Below are 25,263 nucleotides of genomic sequence, written 5' to 3' on the forward strand. Positions count from 1 at the left end.
CTTGGAGAACTCCATTTTTGTTTTGTTTATCTTAATTTGGACGTTTCGTTATTTTTTATTGTGTTATAAAAATAATTCGGTGGTATACGCCGTCTCTGTCGGAATTCATGCCCCTGAGGGGTAAGCTGCGTTGTCACACGTTGTAGACGTGTAACACGCGCACTATGCATGGAAGCCTCGTCTTGGGCTCTGCGTGGAGGTGGGGTGGTGTTGCAGTGATGGCCAGGCTTGGTAGTAAGTTAACGAAATTGGGGTCGCACTTAGGGAACCAGCATGTGATGAGAATCATGCGAGTAGCCCAGCATCAACCTATACTCGGCTGCAGTGGTGGCTTGCCGCGTTGGCTCAGTAGCTTTGACGTTCAACTAGGGAGCCTAAGGTCGCGGTCCCTCGTGCTTTGCCATGCGCCCCCCTCTCTTACCACCCAAGAATGGCGTGGAAATGCGTATGTGCACAACGTAATGTCGCTAGTACGCGGCAAATCGCAATGGCCATTGAAATTCTCGCGTTTTAGGCCAAGCTTGTGTGGCGCCACAATCGCTATTTTCGATTTTGCGCTAATGAATAAATATATCCTTTTGTAAATCTGAAGTGAATATTGATTTCCAGTTTTTTTAGTGATAGGAGGTCTTTAGTAGTTATTAAAGGCCAGTTGCGTTGTCTTGAAGAGACCCTGCCTTTTGTACGATGTGCTGTCCGTTTTGTAGCGGTCTGGCAACACTGATACTACTGGCGTTTCTGTCTTCTGCGATGGAAAGTATAAAGCTATTGCGCTGTAATCAAGACCGATGCAATTTTTAAATTATTGAGCATACTAATATTTTATTGCTTGTATTAGAGATTAAGAGAATGCTTGATTTGATTTGATTTACGGGGTTAACGTCCCAAAGCAGCTCAGGCTATGAGGGAAGCCCTTAGTAAAAAGCTCCGGAAATTTCGACCACCTGGGGCTCTTTAACGTGCACTGGCATCGCATAGTACACGGGCCTGTAGAATTTCGCCTTCATCGAAATTCGGCCGCCGCGGCCGGGATCGCACCCGCGTCTTTCGGGTCAGCAGCCGAGTGCCGTAACCACTGAGCCACCGCGGCGGGACCGAGAGAATGTTTGTTCATGCTTTTGTAACGTGAACGTATCGTGCTCGAAAATGCGCGTTGGCTCCGCTCGAAGCAACGCTAGCAGCTTTGTGCAATGCTCGAAGGCCCTCTAAGTCTCCGTGGAGTTCCGCTAATTCCGCCACGCGCTCTTCGGTTGACTCTATAGACTGTGGACTGATGGCCATTGAAACTGCCCGTGTAGCAGCGCTCATTGGCCTTTTAGTTAATGGAGTATTGGTTCGAGGGTCTTGCTTCTTAGGTTAATGTTAGGGGCGAACGCTATTTCGCTTCGGTGCGCACCAACGCCGCTCTACGTTCGGGCAACATGGCGGCGCCCGTCCAAGCGTGACCTCTCGCTTCACCATCGGGTCATCGTTGGGTCTACTCTTTCTCATGGTCAGGGCGAAGGAAAAGCGCACGAAGCTTTCGCTTTGTCTGAAGATACCCGCACAACAAAATATTGGCGATAAAACGCGCGAGATTATCAAATTGATTCCTGGTTTACAGAGCTGCTAGGCTTAGTGAGTACACGACGTTTGGTTGCCGCGGAGACGAGACGTCACGAAGCGCGGGAGGTTCGAATAGGTTAGCGGTTTCGGTTCAGAACGAGATCACAAAAAAATTGGAATTCCGTTAACACACTGATTTTTTATTTAATATTTCTTATTTATGCCCACGTAAACAACGAGGAAAATAGAGCTAAAGCATATCGTTACCGTGTTTCTGTTACTGTTTCAACAAGGCGTTTTAGCATACCGTCTCTCGGTAACAAGTTACCGTAAGGCTGAGACTAGTGGTGACGATGACAGATGGCCCAGCTTTTATTGCAGACAAAAATACGATGCATTGCAAGCATTTCTATGAAGTTAGGTGCTACGTGTACTTTAATATTTTTCTCCCGGGCGCACTAAAGCGGCTTTCCAATATGCGGCCGTGATGCTAGGCACCTTGCCTACCCTGGCCAGTAGACAATTTTGGTGCGCAGAACTCTGTATGGTTTCGTACGCAGCGCTCATTGCGTTGCGAACGCTGTGAAAAACGGAACTACAACACCTTCTCTTTGCCGTGCCGCACTGTGGCTTCTTTGGATGTTGGATGCATGATTTTGAATGTAAACACTGTGCGCCATCTATTGAGAGCAAGTCAAAGCGCGTGGACTATGGGCTGGGGAAAGATTTTATTTTCTGCACTTACTGATGAATATGGTAAGGGAGTTACTTTTTTTTTCCGAGAATAATATGAAATTACAGGAAAATATTAAATGGGGCACAAAGCTGAAGAACTGCAGTGTTGTCTTTCTAATTTGGCTGTGTACGCGAAGCACTATATACACGTCATGTAGCCAGTCTTAAGTGCTGAAAAATCACCAAATTGTCTCAAAAACATGTGCTAAAGTCAGAGACAACTTATGTCTGCAGTGAAGATCCGCCCACATTCTGCCTCCGTGCGGAGAATGCCTCCACGACTAAAAAGTAGTCCGCTGCTTAAACGTTCCTTATTACCTAAACAAGAAGCTTATCACAAGAAACAAATTATGAGCTCTAGAATTTTGATACATGAATTGTTTGATCCATTCAAACATTAAAAAGCTGATTTCGTTTACTGTTGCGACTTGCCGGCGGAGTAATGCTGGTCGCCGCGGACCGCATCTCAGTGTTAGCAACTGCTGTTTTTTTTTAGGTTTTTACCTACTATAGTGGTTTCTGTAACCTCGACATATGAGTGAGACCCGCGGATTAAAAGCGAATGCCTTCGTTTGTAGCCAGAAACGGCGCCCAAGAATGCGCCGGCGGTGATGTATTTGTTCCGAAGCGGCCGTGCTGTGCGCCGCCATTTTGTTTGCGAGCTGACGCCAACTCCCCGCAACGCTAAAAGAGATTCTGTAAAGTGCTAGCGGCCCGGTAATGGGCGCCGATGCGCAGATTTCGCTAGCCGAGTCCAGTAAACGGTAACGCAAATGCGGTAACGACATGCTATTACATTTGCGAGAGCTATAATTGCGCGTTTCGGAATGATATGACGCTGATATGACGCTGCACGTGGCAAAGAATCCAAAAAAGTTCAATACCATTCCTTGTCCCGCTTGTTTCGGTTATTATACGCGAATTTAGCGGTGCGTAAAATTAACCAGGTGTTTTAAGCAAAATCATTCGTATATCTTTATTTTTATTTTTAGCATTTCATTTCATTGCCGTAATGGCGCTGCCTTCAACGAACCCTAAAGCCAGGCGCTGGCCAAGTTCTAAATGTAACCGATGCATGCGTCTCTGTAGTTGGGGCCCGCTTCTGTGGCTGTGTAGTCTGTATCGTTGGGGCCTCCAAGCATTGGGATCCCATTCTAACCAGGCGCCCTCCACTACGCCGTCATTCATAGTCCACGTGTAGGTTCGGGACGTTAATCTCCGTGTACCTCATACATGTTTTTAAATCCGTGGAGAGATGCGGAATAAGGAGATATATAAACTCCACCTCGTTATAAGGCGGTTACGAAGGAGTGTAACAGGTGCAGTGATTGATTGATTGAAAACATCTTTATTTGCTGAATATTCTTGGAACATGGGGGTGGACCACCTAGTCCGGTAGTCCACTGGTTATTGCTGCTGCGCTGGCCCTCCCCACCAGCCGGTGCTGACGGTCAGGATCATCGCTGAGCAGAATAGCCTCCCACTGCTCCTCTGAGGAGTTTGGAATGGGGTCAACTAAGGGATGAAATTGGCATGGCCATACCATGTGGTAGAGGTTAGCAACCTCTCCACAGTGTGGGCTCTGCGGAGGGTATAGTATAGGGTACCACTGGTGTAACTTAGTGAGAAATGTAATTTTACGGAGTCGTACTTACCAGGCTGCGCATAGAGCACACATGGAACAGTCGGTGATCTTCATGCATCGCAAGAACCTGAACGCCGCCAGTGTGGTAGCGTACTAGTCGTTTTGTTAACGTTTTTCAAGAGCTTTGTCAAACCTACGTCACATTTTCATTGTCGTCCTCAAACGCATTGGAAAATTTCCAAGGGAGATCAGACTCTTACGCGCAACTTAGTATCACAGGCATGACATGCGCAGCTGCATCTCTTGGCTGAGGTTTACGCTGCGCATACCAACGTTTGCGCAAGCCATTCTAGCAGCCATGGGGACTGTGCACTTCCCTGAAATGCACACGATGGCTCCCAAGGTCGTCTTCCTCGTCCCTTGTTTAATAACATCCAGTGTGGCCGTCTCCCCACTGCAATTTTTTATTCCTCGCAGTTCCCTAGCATAGCTTTTGAACCTTAATTGCGCCAAATATTGTCGAGTAGCTTTTGTAACACCTGATTTCTGGTACTATTTGGTCTTTAGCGGCACTGCGCCGTAAACGCTGAAATTGATTCGTTCATTGCTCCATTCAGTCATGTTGACACACAGCCCCTGCGGTGCGTATCACGACGTTCTAAGAAATTGCAAAATAATTTGTTAAAGAAATATTTTTTTTTATCTATGTGCTTCAGTGGAGCTCTTCCTGCGATTTAATACACTGTGTAGTTTTTTCAAATTGTTCGAGGAAAAAAGAAAACATATCTGGGTCTAAGTTCGAACGCGCATACGCCTAAGAACAAAAGTAATTCTGAATTTTACAGACGCTCGACGACTTTTATTGTGCACAGAGTAAGCTCCTACAGGATGTAAAAACGGCAGTCGGAGTAAACGTACGTTCCCGTTGTTATTTTCGTGATCTCTCCGTACCTGATAAAAACACGCGAATAAAAAATCTTAGGGGAAGCCGCTTGAAGTTTAAGGCGGAAAAAAAAATTCAGACAAAGAAGGAAAGTAAGGTCGCGTATAAGCGGAGCGAGTAGGAAGCGGAATGTGCGTAGGATCAAAGGGGCGTTGAGGCGCGGCCTGGCGTGCTGTTTTCGGGCGCTCCAGTGCACTGCAGAAGTTGCGCGCTCACGCATGAGCGCAGCGCGCCTTTAAACTCCGCAAGGTCGAATGTCGGTGCGCATTCGATCTCGGAACCATGTTAGGTTTTTCTTTTGCTGCCCGACAATTTTATTATGGTCCGGTGCCGTATTTTCAGTGCTTCTTTACGTGTGTAGCGTTGTTGAGGACCGTATACGCTTTTCCACATCCGTTCCGTGTGCCGCCGTGGAAGGAGAGGTTGATGGACAAAATAAGCGTGGGCTGTGCCTCCAGAACTCAACATTCGCAGTGCCGTCATCGATCGTAACCTTCCGCTTTAAAGCTTACGGCCTGCACATCGGACAGTCATAGCCTGTGTAAGTATAGCATACCTATTCACAGTTGCTGTCTCTGTATACCGATCCGTGCTGCTGAAAGTTTCACTCGCGTAAATGCTGCTCTGGTAATGCGCCTCCCAAGGCCCGCGTTTCGCTCTGATGGGCCGGTTGTTATTTATTCTTTTAACTCGGAACTTTCCGCGTAATTTTCTTGTCAGCTCAGCTCAGGTAGTTAAAGAATACACGGAGTTCGGTGATTGCGTAGGGACCTCCCGTTACGTGCAAGCAAGCAGTGGATGAATAAACTGCAACAAGGTGCAGTCATACGTCATAAACATCTGTCTGTGAACAGACGGACGCAGCAGGCATGCATGCAATCTTGGCCGCTTTCTTAGGCTTCGCTGTACAACTAATGGTTCGTTCCCTCGTCGATACAGCTTAAAGGTTGATTGTGCTGTTCTAAGAGAGGCACCACTTCGCTTTATTACGTGGATGGCAATGACAACAGCAACGCGAATAACAAGCGTCAAACCGGCAGATGAACAGTGCAAGCGATGCCGTGTAAGAAGTTTAAACATGCGAAAGTCGGTCATCGGTGTGTGATATCGATCAACCGTACTCGGCCGTCTTGTGTAGGTTCCTGCAACAGGCCGAAATTAACGCGACAGGCTCCCGTTCGGCGGGAGCCTGTCGCGTTAATTTCGGCCTGTTGCAGGATTCCACCCACGGGATACGAATCCACGACCTTGCTTTGGTCGCCAGCCAGGCACGCTACCGACTAGGCCATGGCACATTGACCTAGCTGAGCTACAAAGAGGGGAAGTGGGGGGGGGGGGTATTGGAGTGAATCAGAGACCTGTTAATTAGTAAGATACTAATTAGCGTAACTTTATGTGCGCAAATTGCAGTGTGGAGGATTTCAAGGACAAGAATGTGGAAACTGTTTGGTTTGGTTTATTGGGGTTTAACGTCCCAAAGCGGCTCAGGCAATGAGGGCGCCGTAGTGCAGGGCTCCGGAAATTTCGACCAACTGGGGTTCTTTAACGTGCACTGACATCGCACAGTACACGGGCCTCTAGAATTTCGCCTTCATCGAAATTCAGCTGCCGCAGCTGGGATCGAACCCGCGTCTTTCGGGTCAGCAGCCGAGCGCCGTAACCACTGAGCCACCGCGGCGAATGTGGAAAATGTGTTGGGGTAGTTGTGATAAATGTGAACATATAAAAGCGACTGTGTAAGTACATGTGAAGCTAAACCTCTGAAGGGAACCATTGACCCTTTGACACGCTATGTACTGGGCTGCTTGTTTCGAGTGAATTTCGCATCTTTCGCGTCGAAAATAGTTTTTTTTATGGCATTATGCAAACGCAGTAAGTAATATCTCGCAAAACAGTGAGCGCTGTGTCGTCCGTAGTTTCTCTACAGACGCATTTTGCCGTCAGTAGCAACTTTTTTTTTTTTTCGCGATTTGAAGCGTAATGTGCACTTTCGGAATAGAAATTATTACCACGTTTCTTCGAGCGTTTGCTTGAAAAGCCGCGGCATTTCGATGTTGCCATTTTCACCAGTTATAGCACTTCGTGCGAAATTTTACACATCCCTACGTTTGGCAGCGTGAAGTGAGTGGGCGAGTGTAGTTTCCCTTGGAAACTATACTCTGTCGCGCTATACTATAGCTCTGGTTATCTGTATTATTAGTGTGTGCAATTGGAGGCGGATTAGGTAGCTATGGGCAGGACATTGGCGAGCTCGGTCAGGAAAAAAAAAAACACAGGGTCTTAATTAAGAGACACTGTAGGATGAGTTTAGTGCATCAACGATGAGGCAGAAGTGTCACTGTGGGAAGTAATGAGCGACATCTGGAGCTGTATCGTGGAGAGCATTGAGGAAGCACCAACTCACGGAGGACGCCTGAAAGCAGCCAGGAGGAAACTACGTATGTTAATTGGTCTATCACTATGCACGAGAGGTGCATAGCGGCCGAGACGGCAATGCCATTAACAATTTAAATGAGGTAGTTAAGTTCTTCGTAGAGTTGCACGACAGCCGCATTATACTTGGGAAGCGTTTCCTGGAAACTCTGTCGCCGAAGAAATGGAAACGGCGTAGAACAGGTTGTGTGGATCGAGACATGTTTTGCGGAGGCACTAGTTGGGCACGGGGCCGCTGCGCCGTTCGCTCGTAAGGTCAGGAAAGACTTTTTACGTCCATCATTTTATCATAGTAGGTTGAGATTGTTGTCAGCCACTGTTGGTGTTAGCCTTGAGATTATTGTGCCAGCTATTGCTGCACCGTAGCGACTCTTATAAATGTTAATAAATACGAGTCTTTGAGGCATGTACTTGTAACCTTCGGGATCTACGCCGCCGCCCGCACAAACGCCCACAATGGTTCTCAGCTGCTGCTGTCGCGAATACAGATTGGCGCCTTGAAGGAATTTTAGAAGGCGGGGAACTTCCCTCCTATATGACCGGTTTCCGCGCGGGTAAGCAGTGTTTTGAAGTGAACGGTATGGTGATCCTATCCGCTTGAGGGAATCGAGTAGGACGCACCACATGGACGCACCACAAGGCGGAGACGGTTCCGGACCCGTTTTATGCATCCACGCTGGGGTGCGAGAACCCATGCAAATGCTGTTTCAATCCTCCTAATCAGTCGCGTCCTGTGTTATGTTTATTTTCTCTTTTTTTTTTCAAGTGCATGCGAGTGGCTGCGTGCTGTTCTGTGCATTTAAGCCAGTCATTTTCTAGATAGCTAGATAGCGCGTGCCAGGTTGCGCCGCGAGATGAGTCCGGTGTACGGGCATAGGGCAGAGAGAAAGAGAGAGAGGGAGAAAACTTCATTGCCGGAGAAGAATTGTTCCTGGATTCTTAGCAGAAGGGCCAGGTGGCCGTTAGCTGATAGCTGGCGGCGACCTCTTCGGTGCGCTCGATGGCTCCCGCCTGGACGGCGGGGTCCGAGCTGCGCAGGACTTCTTCACAAGCGTCTGGTGAGGGAGCTTCTATAAGCGCTTCCGGAGGAGGATCCTCCGGGCAGTCCCATAGCATATGATCGAGGGTGGCAGTGCTACCGCAGTGGATGCAGGTGGGGTCTATGAGGTCGGGGTAGATGTGGGCGCAAATGAACGGGTTCGGGTAAGAATGGGTTTGAAGTCTTCTCCAAGCCACCTCTCGGTGTTTGGAGAGTATTCTTCTAGAGAGTTCGTAGAATTGGGTAATGTCGTGGTACGAAATCACTGCCTCCATCTCGGGTCCCCCTGGACGAGAGCCCACTGCTCGGCCGACAAAACCTCGAGCGTGTTGGTGGGCTGCTTCGTTCCCTGGGCTCCCTGAATGGGCAGGAGTCCATACCAGATATCTCTCGTTCTAGTGTAACATTTATGAGAATGCTTTCAGCAGGTAGGGATATTCTACCGCGCGGGAAGTTGCGTATGGCTGTCTTTGAACCACTGACGATGACGTCAGCGTCAGTATTTACTATGGCCAAGGCTATGGCCGCTTCTTCTGCTTGATCCGCGTACTTGACCGCGACCGAGGCCGCAGAATGCACCCGCTTCTTCCTGCTATGAATCTGGATGCACAGATAGCGAAGACCCCTTGGCTGAAATTATCGGTGCATCGGTGTATACTGCTCCAGGATGATTGAGGTACTTTCTATGCGGAGCCCGCACTCTGGCTCGTCTTCTGCCATCGTGGAAGCTCGGTAGCATATTTTGAAGCGAAAAGCTTCACTACCCGCACCACAGCCGCTCTTCGCGTGAGCCGTCGGAGCCAAGATTTGCCACAGCTGCGCATGCGCGAAACCGAGTGACGTCACACGCGGCACAAATAAAAAATGAATAAAAAACAAACAGTGCGTCAGGAAACTCTCATATCTCGATTTACACCAGAACCGCGCCGTAAGGGAAGGAAAATGAAAAAAAAAAATGGTTTGAAGGGAAGGAAATGACGCCTGTCTCTCATATCACGGTGGGTACCCGAACCGCGCCGTAATTGCCTTAAGGAAAATGAAATGATATGAAAATTGATTTTAAGGAAAGGAAATGCCTGTCTCTCATATCTTGGTGTACACCCGAAAGGAATGGACATCACAGTAGGTGTCTCTAAAGCAACCTTCTAAGACGAGCGCCGTATTCACTACACGTACGTCTTCTCCGCCTCCATACAGGCAGTGTGTGGACTATCGTGGTGCTCCCAGTACATTGTGCGCCAACTGCGATAGCCATGACGTCAAACCAAGCACAACTGCAGCTTTTCTCTTGTATATCCAGGCTTAACCAGAGCTAAGCCACAGCCAATTTTTTGGGGGAGCGGTTTGATGACTGGTTTGTCGCGCACTCCTCGTAGTAGAGGGCCCGGTCGGTTAGACATGGGTTCAGCGTTTACGCCTATTCGGTCTAGAATCTCTCTTCCCGCTGTAGTGTTGGCCAGTCTTTAGATGTGCGTCGCCTTGTGTGCAGCGATGAGTTCTCCTACAGTGTTGTGTATACCCAAGGATAAAAATCTGTTCGTGGGTGTGTTTCTAGGAAGCCTTAGACTAGATTTATAAGCTTGTCTTAGTAACCTGTTTAATATATCTATGTCTACCTTAAATAGTTTGAGGTACGGTAGAGAGTAGGCGAATCTGCTATTGACGAATGCATGTATAAAGCGACAGATGTCGGCCTCCTTCATACTACTCTTTTTTGCGGTGGTTCTTCGAATGAGCCTGACTGTCTGGTTGACCGTTGTTTCCAGACAGCTGACTGTAAAGTTGCTCTTACGATTATTTTGAATGGACAGACCTAGTACTCGAATGGTTTCTACCTCCTGTATCGGGAGACCTTGAAGGTTACCTCTATGATGTTTTCTCTCTGTTTCTTCTGTCTGATTAGAAGGAGTTCAGACTTGGGTTGAGAACATTTTAGTCCTATGCTACTCGCGTGCTCCTGGACTACTTGTACCGCTTTCTGAAGAGTGTCTTCTATGTGAGCGTCGGAACCATTCGCCACCCATTGGGTAACGTCGTCCGCACAGAGTGTATGACGTAAGTCCTCTATGGCGTTTAGCAGATTTAGTCAACAATGTGGACCTCAGATTTGCCAAAAGCTTTATCATAGACGAAGTTAAGAAAGAAATGGCCAACCTAGCGGTCAGGATCATTACACACGCACTCTAAGAACTGATACTCTCTATGATAGAGTATACCGGCTACTGCACTCTCTTTAGCAGCAGTTTACTCCGCCTAAATTCCCTAATGAGTGAAACGCCTCCTTCGGTAAAGAGTAAAACTGCGAGCGCACTCCCTCTAGGGCCTGAGGGAGTTGGAGGTTGTTTATTTTCTTAGCTTTTGTACTGCAGCGGAGCCTTATATATAGTGACCTGTGACTCGCATCTCATGCAAACTATAGTGATAAGCAAAAACAAGCAAACAAGAAAGTGCGCTGTGCTCCGCCCACAGAGCCAGACCTTGTACATAACCGATACGTGCAGTGTACACTTTGGAGATTATTGCATTGCATTCATACAGCATATTTGATTTGATTTCAATGGATTTTACGTCCCAAAGCAACTGCACTGACATCGCGACATCCCAAAGCGAAGTGCACTAACATCGCGCAGTGCATGAGGCTTTGGAGTTTCGCATTCTTCGAAATGCGACCGCCGCGGAGTTCTGAATAGTCTATACCATTCAGCGAAGTCATGCACTTCCGTAGAATGCGTTTAAGAAGAGACTGTCATGGTAACTGTGGCAATTTATCCTAAACATTAGTTTATTGCTGTGTGAATATATTTTATGGCCTTCGGAACCGCCATTCAGATTTTGCAACATCTATTTCAGCACAACAACCTCCAAGAAAAAACGGTTCGCAGAAACGAGCGATGCTTCTGTTAAAGGAAAACACTTCTGTCAGATCCCGTAAACCTTCGCGGTCGACGGCGAAACATTAGTCTAAACACTGTATATGGCATTCCTACTACGGTATGAATGATCGACGAGTGCTCTACGGAAGCTACACATCATTTTAATACGAATAATAGTGCATCAGGACACCAGTTAACTCGTTCGCGAAGGGCGAGTCCACGTACTGTGCACCATGAAATTGCTGTTGAGTAAAGATTTACCGTGGCGTTGTGGCGTTCAGATGTTGCCTTTACTGTTTCATCATTTACTGAGCTGTGCCAACTCTAACCAGCCAGCGATCTACCAATTTAGAGAACAGAACTCGCGACATATACGCACAAAACTGCCGCTGAACTCAAAATGTTAGCATATATAACTACTGAAAAGGATTAGGCGAGAGGAATTCTGTCCTCGTTTTCCATAAACTATGGAGGCCAAGGAGCATAATAGTGTCATAAGGGATGTCCTGTTTTCCTACCGGTAAGAACCTGATGCCATGCGGGTGTAGCGGTAAATCTTTCTTTAGTGTTCTTTGAAGCACATCCCAGAAAAAAACCGCATCCCAACAATCTAAAAAAACGTGATCTATTGTTTCAGGTTTTTTACATAGAAAACAATCTGTTGACCAAGGGACAAAGAGTCCTTTATCATGCTTCCATGTTTTGACCGACAGAGTTCCGGTATGAAGTTTGAAGAAGAAAGTTTTCAAAGATGGGTAAACTGGCATTCTTTTAACCCTTTTGAGCACAACAATGCAGAAGTAGTTGTGAGATCTCCACGCGAGCATTTCATTGAAGGTGTCATACGTCTGAAGGAAGTGTATCAGGCACTGCCTGATCAGCCAACTTGGTTAAATGTGTTGGATGACTTGGTTGAACTGAAAAAAATTTTAACCTGCTGTGTCAGTGCAAGTGTTGCTGACAAGTTGTACTTCTTTGTACCCGTTGTGAAAATGCAATAAAGAAAAAAAAAGGATTAGGCGAGAGGTAGCGCACCCGGTTCGAATCCTCCCTCCGGCGCAGCTTTTTTTTTTTCTCAGCCATTCGTAATAAAGGAGTGTTTCTACTCCTGCAGAGGGAGTGCGCCTAGCAGGAGTGCGGCGACTCTGGAAAAAGGAGTGAAATATGGGACAAGCGTATACTCCATCGAAAGGAGTTCCCCGCACTCCTTTTGTTCTGAGAATGCGGAATGCAACCAATTCATGGGCAATATGACATAGAGCAGTGAACTGGATAAGAGAGGACACTGCCGTAGGCCCCTGCGGCCGACTTTTGCTCGCAGCGCACCCAGCGAAGGCGAGCAAGCGCACCAGCATCTAAGGCGACCGCCGCGCGTCGCCAAACCTCGGGGGTTCACTTTCCATGCCCGCAGCCGCGTTTTTTTTTTTTTGTATGTGCAATGCCATCTGGCAGAGGCGAAAGGGCCCGAGTGTCCACTCTTAGCGCTTATGTTGCTCTATGGTACGGGCATTCGCACCGAGACCATGGCCGAGCAGGTGATATAACGGGTCTCCAGAGGGGCGCTCGTCAGTCGTGCCACTTCATATCGACTTCATATCGACTTCAGTCCACTAGCGCTTTCGACGCATTCAACTCGCGCACGCCTTTGAAGTGTGCGATCACCTGCGGTTCCCAGATCTGTTCTTTCGAGACGGCCTGTGTGCCACGCTCCGGGAATGCGGCGAATGTCGATACGGACGAAGAAGGCGCGAAGAAATTGAAAGTCGAGACGCCCTCTTTTTTCGGCAAAATCTTGCGCCGTTGTCCCGTTCCAGCGCGTTCGTGTGCAACGCGTCGTGAGGCGCCTTGGCTGCATTGCCGTGGTGGAGGCACATTTAGCTAACCTTCACTTAATCGGACAGCGAATGTCCTCGGCTGTGTTCCTGAGCAGACGAGAACTCCAATCGCAACTGACGTGTCGAAGTAGCGACACCACTGCGTTCTTCGAGACGGGAAAGACAGAATGTGCGTGTAGCGGAGCTCTGGTAGCGCTCCTGGTAATTGAAAGCCCCGAAAAGGAAAGCTCGAAGATTTTAAAAGTTGAGGTGTCATGACTCATGAGCCGCACCGTTGGACCTGCAAGCAAACCAGGAGCCTCAGAAATTTTGAAGATGTAATTCGTTGCGCCGAGTGCTCGAAATTGAGTGCTTCCCTTGCTCGAGCACACCAGGGGAACGAGTTTGCCACTGCACAGAGCGTTATGCCGCATCTCTCCCGACTTCGCTGAAAGTCGCCGCAGTCAGTTTTTCAGCCCGAGTTTCGTTCCCCTTCCTTTTTATGCTACACAGCGCGCGTCCGACTGCCGTCGGGATTAGTTCTTTCCGCTGTTTAAGCAGTGCGCGTTCTTCACTACTTGTGTGTAGGGGCCAGCGTGTTTTATAAGGGTGCAAATGGAGTTTCGTATATAGCGGCTCCGTACTGGCTGCGGATGGTTCGTATTTCCATTTCCGCTTCGCGCTTTCACGAGAGGCTTTACGGCCGGTCATTTCGTTCGCACGGCAGCTGTTTTCTTTCCCCGGCTAGAGCACTGTATACCTCGGCCTCGAGCGGGGTCGAAAGCCAGCCCCAGGGTTCGAGCCGCGTCTCTCATCCATCGCGCAGGCCCCGAGGCGAACTCTCTCCACTTAATGGCCGAAAGCGGCCGCCATGTGCAGCCACAAGGGGGTTCGAGGCTATCTGCCACGCGCTCCCGCGTTCTTGCTCCTATTGCTCCTGACAGTGCCTGCACTTTCGTATGACCGTATTCCTATAGGCGGTCCGGAGCATGCTTCAGTAGGCGATTTGGTTTCGAATCCTGAGTTCTTATTGGCCGAGCGGGATTTTTTGCTTCTTCGTGGACTCACGGCTCTGATCCGGATCACCGATTGGAATACGCCATTAGAAAGTCCTGCAGTAAAGAAAAACTGGATGATAGCGTTAATGGGTTAATGCCCATATATGCCGAATTATTCATTTTCTACTTTACATTCCCGGATCCCTGGGAGTCATCATACCACTCCTGGGGCCGTGGTGCAGCGGTTAAGCGATGGGCCACTGCCCTGCGATGGCAGGTGCTTGCTGCCACCGGTGGGGCTTGCGAGACCCAGGTTGCTCTTCCCGAGCAACTTTTCGCGACCAGTCATTAATTTCACTGCCGCTGTGGCCAGTTTGCACGGAACCCGGCGGGCAGGTTGGCACGGTGTCACAAGGTCACGTGACCTAGGCGGTTAGGGATTGCAGCGCGTGATTGAGGACCTAGACACTCGAAAAGCACGACGGCAGGTTTGTAAACTGTTCAGATTACTTCTATTTTCTTCGCAATATTCTTGGAAGGGAACCACAAAGTGCCCGCCGCGGTGGCTCAGTGGTTAAGGCGCTCGTCTTCTGAGCCGGAGTACCCGGGTTCGAACCCAACCGCGGCGGTCGCGTTTTGATGGAGGCGGAACGCAAAAGGCGCCCGTGTGCTGTGCGATGTCAGTGCTTAAAGATCCCCAGGTGGTCGAAATTATTCCGGAGACCTCCACTACGGCACCTTTCTTCTTTCACTCCCAGCTTCCTTCCCTACGGCGCGGTTCAGGTGTCCTCCGAGATGTGTGAAACAGATACTGCGTATTTACTTTCCTCAAAAACCAATTTACCAACCACAAAGTAAGGCGTTTGAAGTTTTAAAGAAGTGTATTTAGTTAAAGTGGTGACCACATGTTAACAAGAGAAGAAGGAAATTATTAAGTGTATAAAAATGATTCGAAATCCATTGTGCAGGCGCTGTAATGTCGTGACAGCAACTTGCCCATATCTCTGAAACGGAAAGTATGCAATAGTCTTCTTCTTTTCTTTTTTTTATTCAGGTGCACTCGTTTTAAATGTGGCAATTCTCTTAACCTTGTATATTTTACCGGAATTATATTCGCGTGTACCTGCAGCTCGCCCAGTACGCAGATTCGTGGCAAAAAAGGATATTTGTGCAAAGTTTATGCAGGTAAAAAAAAAAAAAACCTTCTGCTTGCAGCCTGGAAAAAAACACACCTGGTCAGGGTCGGCGTGGCTGCCTCAGGAAGCTGCTACAAAAAGTCCAGTGGAATTTCACACTCTCTTCGATATTTTCTGGTGTTTAGTGCCTAGGGTACACCCGACTGCTTTTTTTAAATTGTTGTTTCGTTATCTTAATACATTCCTTAGGTTTTTTGGCACAAGCCTGCCCGAAGAAATAGCTCTAGGCTGGTATAACAAGTCTCCGGGGGCATGATAGCAGCGAGTAGGCGCCTTTGAATCAGCAGAGTTGAGAGTGCGTCTGTAGTCAGCGAAATCCATTTCAGTGCAAACAATTCTATGTACACGTCACCTAGGCTCAATTCATTCGCCCAATGCCGAACGCTATACATGCGGATATTCCTGTCCTTGTGGGTACGGGCCTCAGCGCAGCCAGGTCCGCTCGCTTATCACGGATGGAGCCGACGACGCCGAGAGCCTGTGGGTATCGGCGAGGCTGTTTGCTCACGTTTAGTATATTGCTCTCGTCGCTTTGCCGGTTGGACAGAGCTGCGCAACTGAAACGATCTCTCTTATCCGGCCTCCGCACGGCGATCTCCCACTCCAGCAGCCTGAACGATTTGGGCTTCGGACAAATGCGACTTCCCTGCTGTTTTGCGGCCGCAGACGCGTGGCTTTTTGCGAAGGACTCATTGTGCGGTTTTCTTTTTGTCCGCATTTGACATGTTTGCTACTCGGCATTCACCTGATTGCGTTCAGCTACTGCAGCCCAGGTTTGCTGGATCGGATCCCAGTCACGGCGGCCGTATTTCGATTTAAGCGCAATGCGAAAACGGCCATGTGCTGCGCGATGTCGATGTAGGGTGAAAGAACCTCAGGCGCGTGATTAATCCGGCGACCTCCACTTCGGGGTCTCTCGTAGCCCACATTTTAGACACCACATACTTTCCATGTCGCCACTATTCGGCCCTATTGGCTTTGTACATTGATATCTGCACGAGGAACAAACTTATCCAAGGAATTGTGTGGCAACGCTGTCGGTCTTAACCGGGAAACTGTGTTCTTGTTACCTTCTCCCGCTTCGATTGTTAAAAGTGGCCGCCGCGGTGGCTCACTGGTTACGGCACTCGGGTGTTGACCCGAAAGATGCGGGTTCGATACCGCCCGTGTGGGTGGAATTTCTATGGTGGCGAAATTCTAGAGGCCCGTGTACTGTGCGATGTCAGTGTACGTTTAAGAACCCCGGATGGTCGACATTGCCGCAGCCTTCCACTATGGCGTCCCTCATAGCCTCCGTCGCTTTGGAACGTTAAACCCCCAGAAACCAAAACCACAGGTAGCTAAAAGTGACTCACATAGCAAGCTTGGAGTTGGTGAACTTCAGTATGGAAAAAGTGACTTCGTTTCGGATAGCTTAAAGTCGCTTGGATTGGAACGGATTGGAAACAGCGCCATCGGTGAGCGCACAAGCCTCTCCTGTGTGAAACAGATGAAGCATGGCGCAAGAGCAAGGAATCGGCGGGCTAATACTATACGGTTCGCTTTATTGTGTGAGACACCTGTTCCCCACCAGTCTTTGTGTTGACGCTAATATCTTTTCCTTTTAGAGCGCAGCTCTTTGGCGTCCGTTCCTGGGTTTCGCGTCGTCGTCGGCCTCGTAACCAGCTCCGCCCCCCTTTCATCCCCCCAGCGCTATCGGCGTCAGCGGCATCAGTCAGTCGCTGCTATCTCTTCCCTCCTCCCTTTATCGTGTTGTCCGCTTGCTGCGCGCGCTTCTGCCCCCATCGTTTGCCGCTGGGTGTACACGCCGCCCCCCTCCCCCCTCTTCCTGCGAGTCTCCGGTTGTCAAAGCGCCGGCTCGAACTTAATTCCTTTCTTCGCTCCTCCTCCAATGCAACCCCTGTGCGGTGGCAATCAGAGAGCCAGATCGGTGGCGGCGGATCTGTATATGTGCACCGCCCGAGCGAGCCGAAATTGCGAATACGTGTGAAAAAAAAAATTCTGTGATAGCGCATACATGTGTTGCTCGATTTCTTTGCCTCAATCTATCGAAAAGGTGAAACAGCTTATTTGCTGCGCTCAAATTTCGCATTAGGAAGTAACGTAATCGTCGGTAATTTTTTTTTTTTTTTCACTTTGAGCGTCTACAGCATGTAAAAAGAGGACTGAAGCCTTACTCTGCAGTTTGCAAAAACCTGTGTGCAGGGACGAAATCGCATCACAGGGGTTTGCGGCACGCGCTCTGTATATGTGTTGGAACAGTCCTGAGCAAGGCACACTCTGCCATGTTGCCGCACTATGGCCGCCGCGGTGGCGCAGTGGCTATGGTGCTCGGCTGCTGACCCGAAAGACGCGGGTTCGATCCCGGCCGCGGCGGCTAGAATTTCTTTGGAGGAGAAATTCTGGAGGCCCGTGTACTGTGCGATGTCAGTGCACGTTAAAGAACCCCAGGTGGTCGAAATTTCCGGAGCCCTTCACTACGGCGTCTCTCATGGCCTCAGTCGCTTTGGGACGAAGCCAAACCAAGCCGCACTACGTGGTATCCGCGTTCCGCGGCTCCTTTTCTTCTTGGCGCGTCTTCAGTCCTTTCGTGTATCTTTGGCGACATCTTGCATGCCCTCGTGCGTAACTGCGAGGTGCGCGCTTGTGCTCTCCCACAAACGCTCCCTCAATCTTGTAGTTCTCGCCTGTCTGACAACTGCAAGGTTGAGACTGCCGCATCGTTAGTGCCCCTAAAGACCTCGAAATCTTATCATTGTACAATAAAAGTAAACCTATCGGACATATTCCTTTCCGCAGGTGTTTGCAACGTGTAGTGTCTTGAATAGACGACATTTGCGTACATTCAACCAGTCTCTTTCCCTTGTCGTCATAAATCCATAAATCATAGGTGACATCAGGAATGGGAAAATATGTGGTGGCAGTTGTCTTGCGAGTATCCACTGTCGCTTTATTCCTTGTTCGTTCCCGTGCAATCTTCATTGCGCGCCGCGCAGAGGAATGAACGAGTCGCGTCGCGAGGTGTATATTCATTCCTCTTACTTGCGTGGCGTCATCGTTTCGTCTCTAAAAATGAAATCCTTGTTATCGCATCTTTCTGTTCCGGTTGCCATGTAGGCACCTTTTCCTGTTCGTTTTTTTTTTTTTCACCCCTGAGTATAGTATAGGAGGTATTCACTGAGGCCGCGCTACCAGACGGCGCGAGCGTCGTCGCGGCAGGCGCGCCATGTTTGCGGTCGTTTCAGGCGAGCTCGCGCAGTGTCACGGTGCGCCGTGAGGTACTCGGCCTGAACTGTTAGTGATCCGTAACATATTTGTACGTTGTTGAATACGTCAGCGACCACTTATCTTTGTGGAGCGCGTATTGTGCATGAAGTTTGCAGCAGAATTCTTCTGCGCCGTGATATAAACGAGCTGCCTCAACTCGGCAGCAAAACTGGCTGGCTGCGCTGCACGCAAGAACGTACACGACTTGCAGCTTTTAATATCAGTTTATAACTGTCAGCTAGTCATGCAGGGCACATCGTGGATAAACAGCACGATTAATTACCGAAATTCCAGAACTGCCACCGCAGAAATTGATAATTCAAGCGCCTAGCTGTAGTCCGCGAACTGCTGACGCTTCTCAGACGTACGGTCTTTCAGCAGAAAGGCAAAACGTCATAGCTGCCTTATTTACCCGACAGAACAAATACTGCCATGCGCTCGCAGAACGAACGGCAGACACAGCGAGAATGTTTTGCAGTTTTGATTGTAGCTACGTAGCGCTGCTTCGTATGCACAAGACCGTTTTCGCAGCAACGCAGTGTGCAGCCATTCCGCTACATTCAGTTGTAACACGTCACTTTCAGCAGGTAGAGGTGACAAGTTAAGCTACAGCTAAGTGAACAGACCCTTCGAATTACTCACCTCTTCAAAAACGGCACTTCGGCCGTCGGCACCGCGGACGTCGGCACCCACAGCACGGCTCTTAGACTCACCCGCTTGTCAAGTAATTGCACCCTCTCATAGGTTTATATCCTTTAATTCCTTGGCCCGCCAGCAAACTTAAGCCGTGCACAAGGTGGGCCTCGATACCGGTGAATTCAACGCGCGGCGGCAGTCTTGTATACGTCGCACACCATGCCGGTGCCTCCGCATTCCTACGGGGGGGGGGGGGGGGGGGGGGGGGGGGGGGGGTCGACCTTTTCACAAAGTAGAACCTTCTGAGCGTGCCCGCTCGTTTCTGCTTCGCACAGTTCACGAAGTATTCACTCTGTCACGCGGCGGCACGGGTCGGACAGAAATTACGTGCGGCGAGACGCGAAATACACTCACATTTCACCCATCACCAGCTATTCAAACGCTGCGGCTGGCTGCGGCGGCCGCGCGCGCGACCACCAACATGGCGAATGCCGCGCCGGCCGCTAGCGCCCCTTGCGGATGACGTCATGTGAATACCTCCTATATAGTGCCAACATCCTGCATATTTCGTCGCACCCACCACTCGCTTCATGTTTTCTGGCCACGTGCCAAAGCTGTCCGGTGTTTCAGCGTCCATTTGCCGCAAAACAACTAAAACCGCCTTCCCACAGATTATCGCATCATATCTGCCCGTCATCGTTCGTTGAAAGAGTCACCTTTGTAACCGGAGGCGTGTGGCACTGCTACTTTTAATTTTTGTGCATCCATCCATTATGTATGGGGGTTGGAGTTTTCAGTTTTAACTGAAAAAAAAAAAAACGATAAATGTATGCCTAATTACAAAAAAAATCCCTGTTTAACCGAGCCTGTGACAAAATGAAATCCTTGGATTAAGTATGCAGTTGTGTGTTCTGAGGCATTGCTCTGTTACTTTAGACCACGGAGTAAGATAGACAGGAGAGCCGACACCGCTGACAAAGAGGGGATCAGTTTTGCTACATCGAGGAAGCTTTGTGGGCAACCTGATAGTTGACGCTTGGATTTGCTTTAGCGTTGGTAGAACGCCGCGCCGCTGGTCTGCACAGCACGGCCGGACTGTACGCGCTTTCCTCGAGACCGGCCGTGGCCGCAGCTGTTCGTTTTGCGGCAGTGTCGACGGTTGGGGCATCGGTGTGGCTTAGTTATTTCTGCAAGGATGATAGCGAAAGGAGGAAAGCGTGCACAAACCCGCGTCGGCGAGTAAATGGGAGAGGTGACAATGCAACACTGAGCGCCGGGTGCGCATAATGGGCGCAGTGCAGCATTATCGCGCCTGCCGAATGCACTGCGGCATGGCAGAGTCTCCACTTAATTCCTGCCTGTTTAAGCCTGTTTCACATGCAAAAATCGAAAATGCTCGCGATATCTGCGGCCGCGGCGCGAAAACCTGTTTCGAGTCGTCCGGCGGCCCGAACGGCCATAGCGACGAAGTTCCAACAAGATGGAAATTTTTCGCCGTGACGTGCTGCTCAATCGCTTGCATGTGAACCAGCCTTCGCTCTGTGCTTTAGAGACATGCCAGACGCAGAGTAAGAGCCTCCATTGCCTCATCAAGTTTGGTCTAATAGCATAGCGCCTTTTCCTCACAGGTGGCCATCACCTATTTAGAACCATTCCTTTGTGAAGGTACATATGGAAGGGCAGTAACAACATTCGTGCCCGTAGCAAGCCACTGTCAGCATGAAAACCGCGCACACGCGTCTCCACAAACGGTCACGTTCTGGCTTCTGCGGCAGTTCAATGGTACTCCCATCACTGCCGTCCTCACGTGGACTACAAAATCCGAAGCCCTCTGGCTCCTTCAAAATTTCTGCAGCGGTCACTTTTTTTTCTCAATTCGAGGCTTTGTTCTTCTGAAGCGATTGCTGCTTTCATAGCTCGTGACATGAGTGAAGGAGTGACAGGTTACACTCCTTCAGGTGACGCTGCAAAATGGTGGCGAATATTGAAACAAAAGAAGAAATGAACCGGGAACAAATTGTGAGATGTGGCCCCTGAACCAACGACATTACCTTTTGTGTGGTTTAAGGAGTTTAAGGTCCCAAAGCGACTGGGGCTATGAGGGACGCCTGAGTGAAGGGCGCCGAAAATTTCGACCGCCTGGGGTTCTTTAATGTGCACTGACATTGCACAGAACACGAGCGTCTAGAATTTCGTCTCCATAGAAATTCGACTGCCATGGCCGGGATCGAACCCGCGTCTTTCGGGTCAGCAGCCAAGCACCATAACCACTGAGACACCGCGGCGGACCCTTACCTTTTGTGGGGAGCCTTTCGGTTGCGACATGATCGTCCACATACTCTGAAACAAGTTACATCATGACTGGCTGCTAACAGCAATCGATAAATGTGCAGGATTTGATTAGGCTCGATATGCTAGATGAGGGATTTATCGAAGCTTGAAAACTAACACGCCGCTTCCAGAAGCGGACACTGTGTGCAGGGACTGGCGGCACTGAGGTCACAGCCACTTGAACTTGCCCTGTGCGCGCAATCAAGTGGCTTGTGTACAACTCAGGAACGCAGCGGAAATTGCCCCTCAAAAGAGGCCATCCAGCCAATGGTATCCACCGACTGTCATGATGTCGTGGTTGATCCTCTTGTACCTTCTAGCGTGCCGTCGATGGGGGCTGTCGGGTGCAAGGAGATAAGCCACGACGTCATGACAATCAGCAACGCCTTGCCCTGGAGGGACTCCTTTGTGGGGCATTTATCGCATTATTCTTGAGTTGCATACAACTCAAGAGTGTAGCGCCAAATGCTCCTCAAAGGAGGCCCTCCGCTGGCATCAACCAATTGTCGTGAGGATGCGGATAATCCCTTAATCCGTGGCTTATCCCCTTTTACCTGAAAGCCCCTGCGATTTCACGCTACCATGTCCCAGGGGATTAACCGCGATACTATGTGAACTGGTCGACGCCATTGGCTGGAGGGCTTTTGATGTGCATTCGCCTATTCATTCTTGAGTTGTATCCGACTATAGTAATGTTAGGGGTAACCTCGTTCAAGAGGTTTCGGTCTCTTTTGGCCGACTGCGCTCGTGGCGTAGTGCTTGCATCGTAAGGTCTCCACTCGCTGTGCACAAATATGCAGCTTTTATAGTTGAGTGGGAATAATTAAGTCCTCAGCAACAAGGATATTACTCCTCGGGCAGTTGAGGTAACATATGCTTCGGGTACCCCTTGGCACTCTCAGAGGAATTTGTTTAATGTGCTTTGACTTCGTTGTCGACTTTGTTGCCGTCTGCGTGGCGAAGCGTGGTTCCAGGCACGGCAGTGTTTAAAATGCAGAGGGAGGACCTGCGTTTGCATGATTTCTGTGGAGCACACTGACACACCAGATACTAAAAGCTGTGTAGTTGTCTTCACTTATCATCGCCAAATGACGGAGATCACCCCGGGTGTGGCTTGTAGAAAGTCAAGGCACACGCGAGGGTAAAGTGTACCACAGATACAGCACTGCCTTTGCCGTTGGCCACCGCACGTTGCTTGTGCTGAGAGGCAGTGCGCAGTGACCGTGTCTAATGGGAAAGGGGCGAGCCAAAGCCACCTGGAGAGGTCAGGGGGGAATCACCAGGACCAAAAGGATCTGCTTTTATTTCAGTTGTTTCTTTTTAATTTATATGCTCATGCAGTTCTTATTTTGGGATATTTTCGACAGTGGGGCATTGCTTTCTTTTGTGCAGTATGCGGAGTGGTGACAGCGGATTTTCTAAGTGGCCTTGTCCACTGGGCGGCCGACACCTGGGGAAGTGTGGAGCTGCCAGTCATTGGAAAGGTGCGTACACTTCCTGCCTTCCTTCGGCGAAGCTGCGTGACAGTCATACCTCTCGACTGCGCGCTGAAGCGCCGTGCTCAACCGGTTATCCTGGAGGGTACCGCAGAACGCTCATGTGTCACTACTAATGGAGCAAAGACTTTTCATCATTGTGTTCCCACTGCTTTGTATTGTTCTCGGTGCTGGCTTTATTGAGCTCATACATAGTAGCGCAAGACAACAAATACAGCAGTCTAAAAAACTGCACGACCGCTAATTTTCAACAGTAGAGTAATATTGAAGACAGTGAAGCTATCTTCTTGCACATGAATCAAACTGTCAGTGAGATTGTATAAAAGCTTTCTTCACTCGCAAGGCTGGCTCCACGTGCGTTTACACTACTTCTGTTGCACTACATGAGTGCGAGATTGCGATATTGGACAACATCTTGTGAGCATGGCCTGATTCTTAATCATATCACGTGTGTAGAGGGTGTTTCACCTAAGACTACAGAATATTTAAAAATAGCCTTTTTGATCTAGAGAAAGGCACTTTTTTGGTATAGCATTGTCAGTGGTGTAGTACATCAGAATAAGCTAAGAAGTGCTAACTAGCAGACTGGTTGACTAATATTGAATAGTCAACTTTTAAACTATTACTGTTAGGCTCCTTAATTATTGAGAGGTGTGTAGTTCACCATAAGTAATCTCCATATCAGTTTTTAGAATTTGAAAAACACGGTGACCATACGCGCAGTGTAAATTGTGTAGTCTTAGCTGAAACACCTTATATATTTCTATTCTGTGTGAATGAATCTTCAGTTGAAAGTTAACGCTCGGCTCGTCTTCTAGTCTGTTGTCTTGCGCTAATATATGTATATGCATAGTCAACTGTAGCCAAACTTTCCGTTATTTTATTTGCGACCGAAAGTGGCCTGTAGTCATTTGAGATTATACGAAGCCAAATATAAAACCATTCTGGCATCAGTGTTATTCTGTAGCCTTTTAAAATGGTCAGAGATGCAGGTTTCGCATAATAAGTACCTTACTGAGATGTAAAATGGCGTAAATATTGTATATCTTTCGCCACCTATGCATGCACCTTTCTGCAGTAAGTGTTTTGCGGCTTAACGACGAGCGAGTTGATTGGCGGAACCTCTCAAACTGTTTTATACAATGCTCGCATCATATGATAAACGTAAGACACGTTCTGGCTTGTTTATTTTCTTCCTTTTTTTAGTTATGACTGAATAACAGAACTGAAATGGCATGAAAGCAAAGAATAAAGCTATATTGTCGGTTTTGGTTCCAAACGGAACTTTTATTGACACTATCTAAGCGACCATGGAGGGGAGGGGTGATTGGGGGGGGGGGGGGGGGAGAAATCTGCTTATACAGCTTTCTCCCTCCCCCCTGTTCATCCTGCAAAGTCCTGTTCTCGCCTCTGTGCTGGACGCCGTATTGGCCGATGGACTGTGGGGTAAGATGCGACCGACGAATCCTCTGGGGGGCCGCCTTCTTCCGCCTGAAGGCCTCCTCTCATTCACGTTCCGTGAACGATCTTCCCTGCCTTGACCGTGAATGACCTGCTACGCGATGGTGCGTGCACATCACACGCGTGCCCGTGCCGCTCATCTCTGAGCCCGCTTCTCAGTTCTGCGCTGGCTCCGCATCTGGTGCGCGCAGCGAGGAAGAAGCTTCCGTGTAGACACGCTCTCCTTATTTGCTTTTTGCGCAAATATGAAGCTAGAATTGGTTTTTTTCTTTTGTCGGTTCGCTTGAGACCGCGTCGTACTGTATTCGTAACCATGGTGCGAAATATAACCCCTAATATCACCCCAACTTCGCGCTTCAAAATGTGGCAAGCTCAGCCGCCAGGGGGTAGAGTTTGGCGGGAAAACCAGGCTACGGACAGTGCCAGGGTTTGTGCCTTGGTGGGAGGACGGGAGAGAAGGTAGTTATCATTGGACAGAGCGAAGGATAGGGCGGCCGCAGCTGGCGCATGACAGGGCCAGTCAAGGAACTCCAGGAGATGCCTTTGCAATGAATGTAACCGGGCTGCTGATGATGATGACGGAAGAGCGGAGGGGGCACGACGTAGGGTCAAGTTCCGCCAAAGGTGCAGGAGGTGTGAAGCCTCGCGTGTACTCATCTGGTATTTTTACACTACTGGCAGTTCAGAGGCAGGGAGAAAAAAAGAACGTTTCACGTATGTTTAATGACCATAGAGCATCCATATTGGATAGAAAAGAGCCAATGAGCTTAGATAACAGACATGCGTGTGCATCGTGCAGGTGTTTAGTTTGTGACAGTACGTACCGTCTTTGCCAAAAGTAACCCAGCAAGCGCAGGGGCAGCCGAAGCGGGCTTGCAGTCGAGCAGTGGCCCCCGGCGCTGGCCCCTGCT

General features: G+C 49.2%; 1 protein-coding gene across 1 annotated transcript in view; it reads left to right on the forward strand.

Annotated features, from left to right (window-relative positions):
• Kua (Plasmanylethanolamine desaturase Kua) overlaps positions 1 to 25,263 on the forward strand; it is a 227,193-nt gene that overhangs the window by 196,321 nt on the left and 5,609 nt on the right. The window contains exon 3 of the mRNA XM_089582526.1: positions 22,788 to 22,879. Within this exon, the coding sequence (XP_089438652.1) occupies positions 22,788 to 22,879 (92 nt within the window). The remainder of the gene's footprint in view (positions 1 to 22,787; positions 22,880 to 25,263) is intronic.

The sequence above is a fragment of the Amblyomma mixtum genome, chromosome 3 (assembly GCF_055824585.1).
Source record: "Amblyomma mixtum isolate Tamu chromosome 3, ASM5582458v1, whole genome shotgun sequence".
NCBI lineage: Eukaryota > Metazoa > Arthropoda > Arachnida > Ixodida > Ixodidae > Amblyomma > Amblyomma mixtum.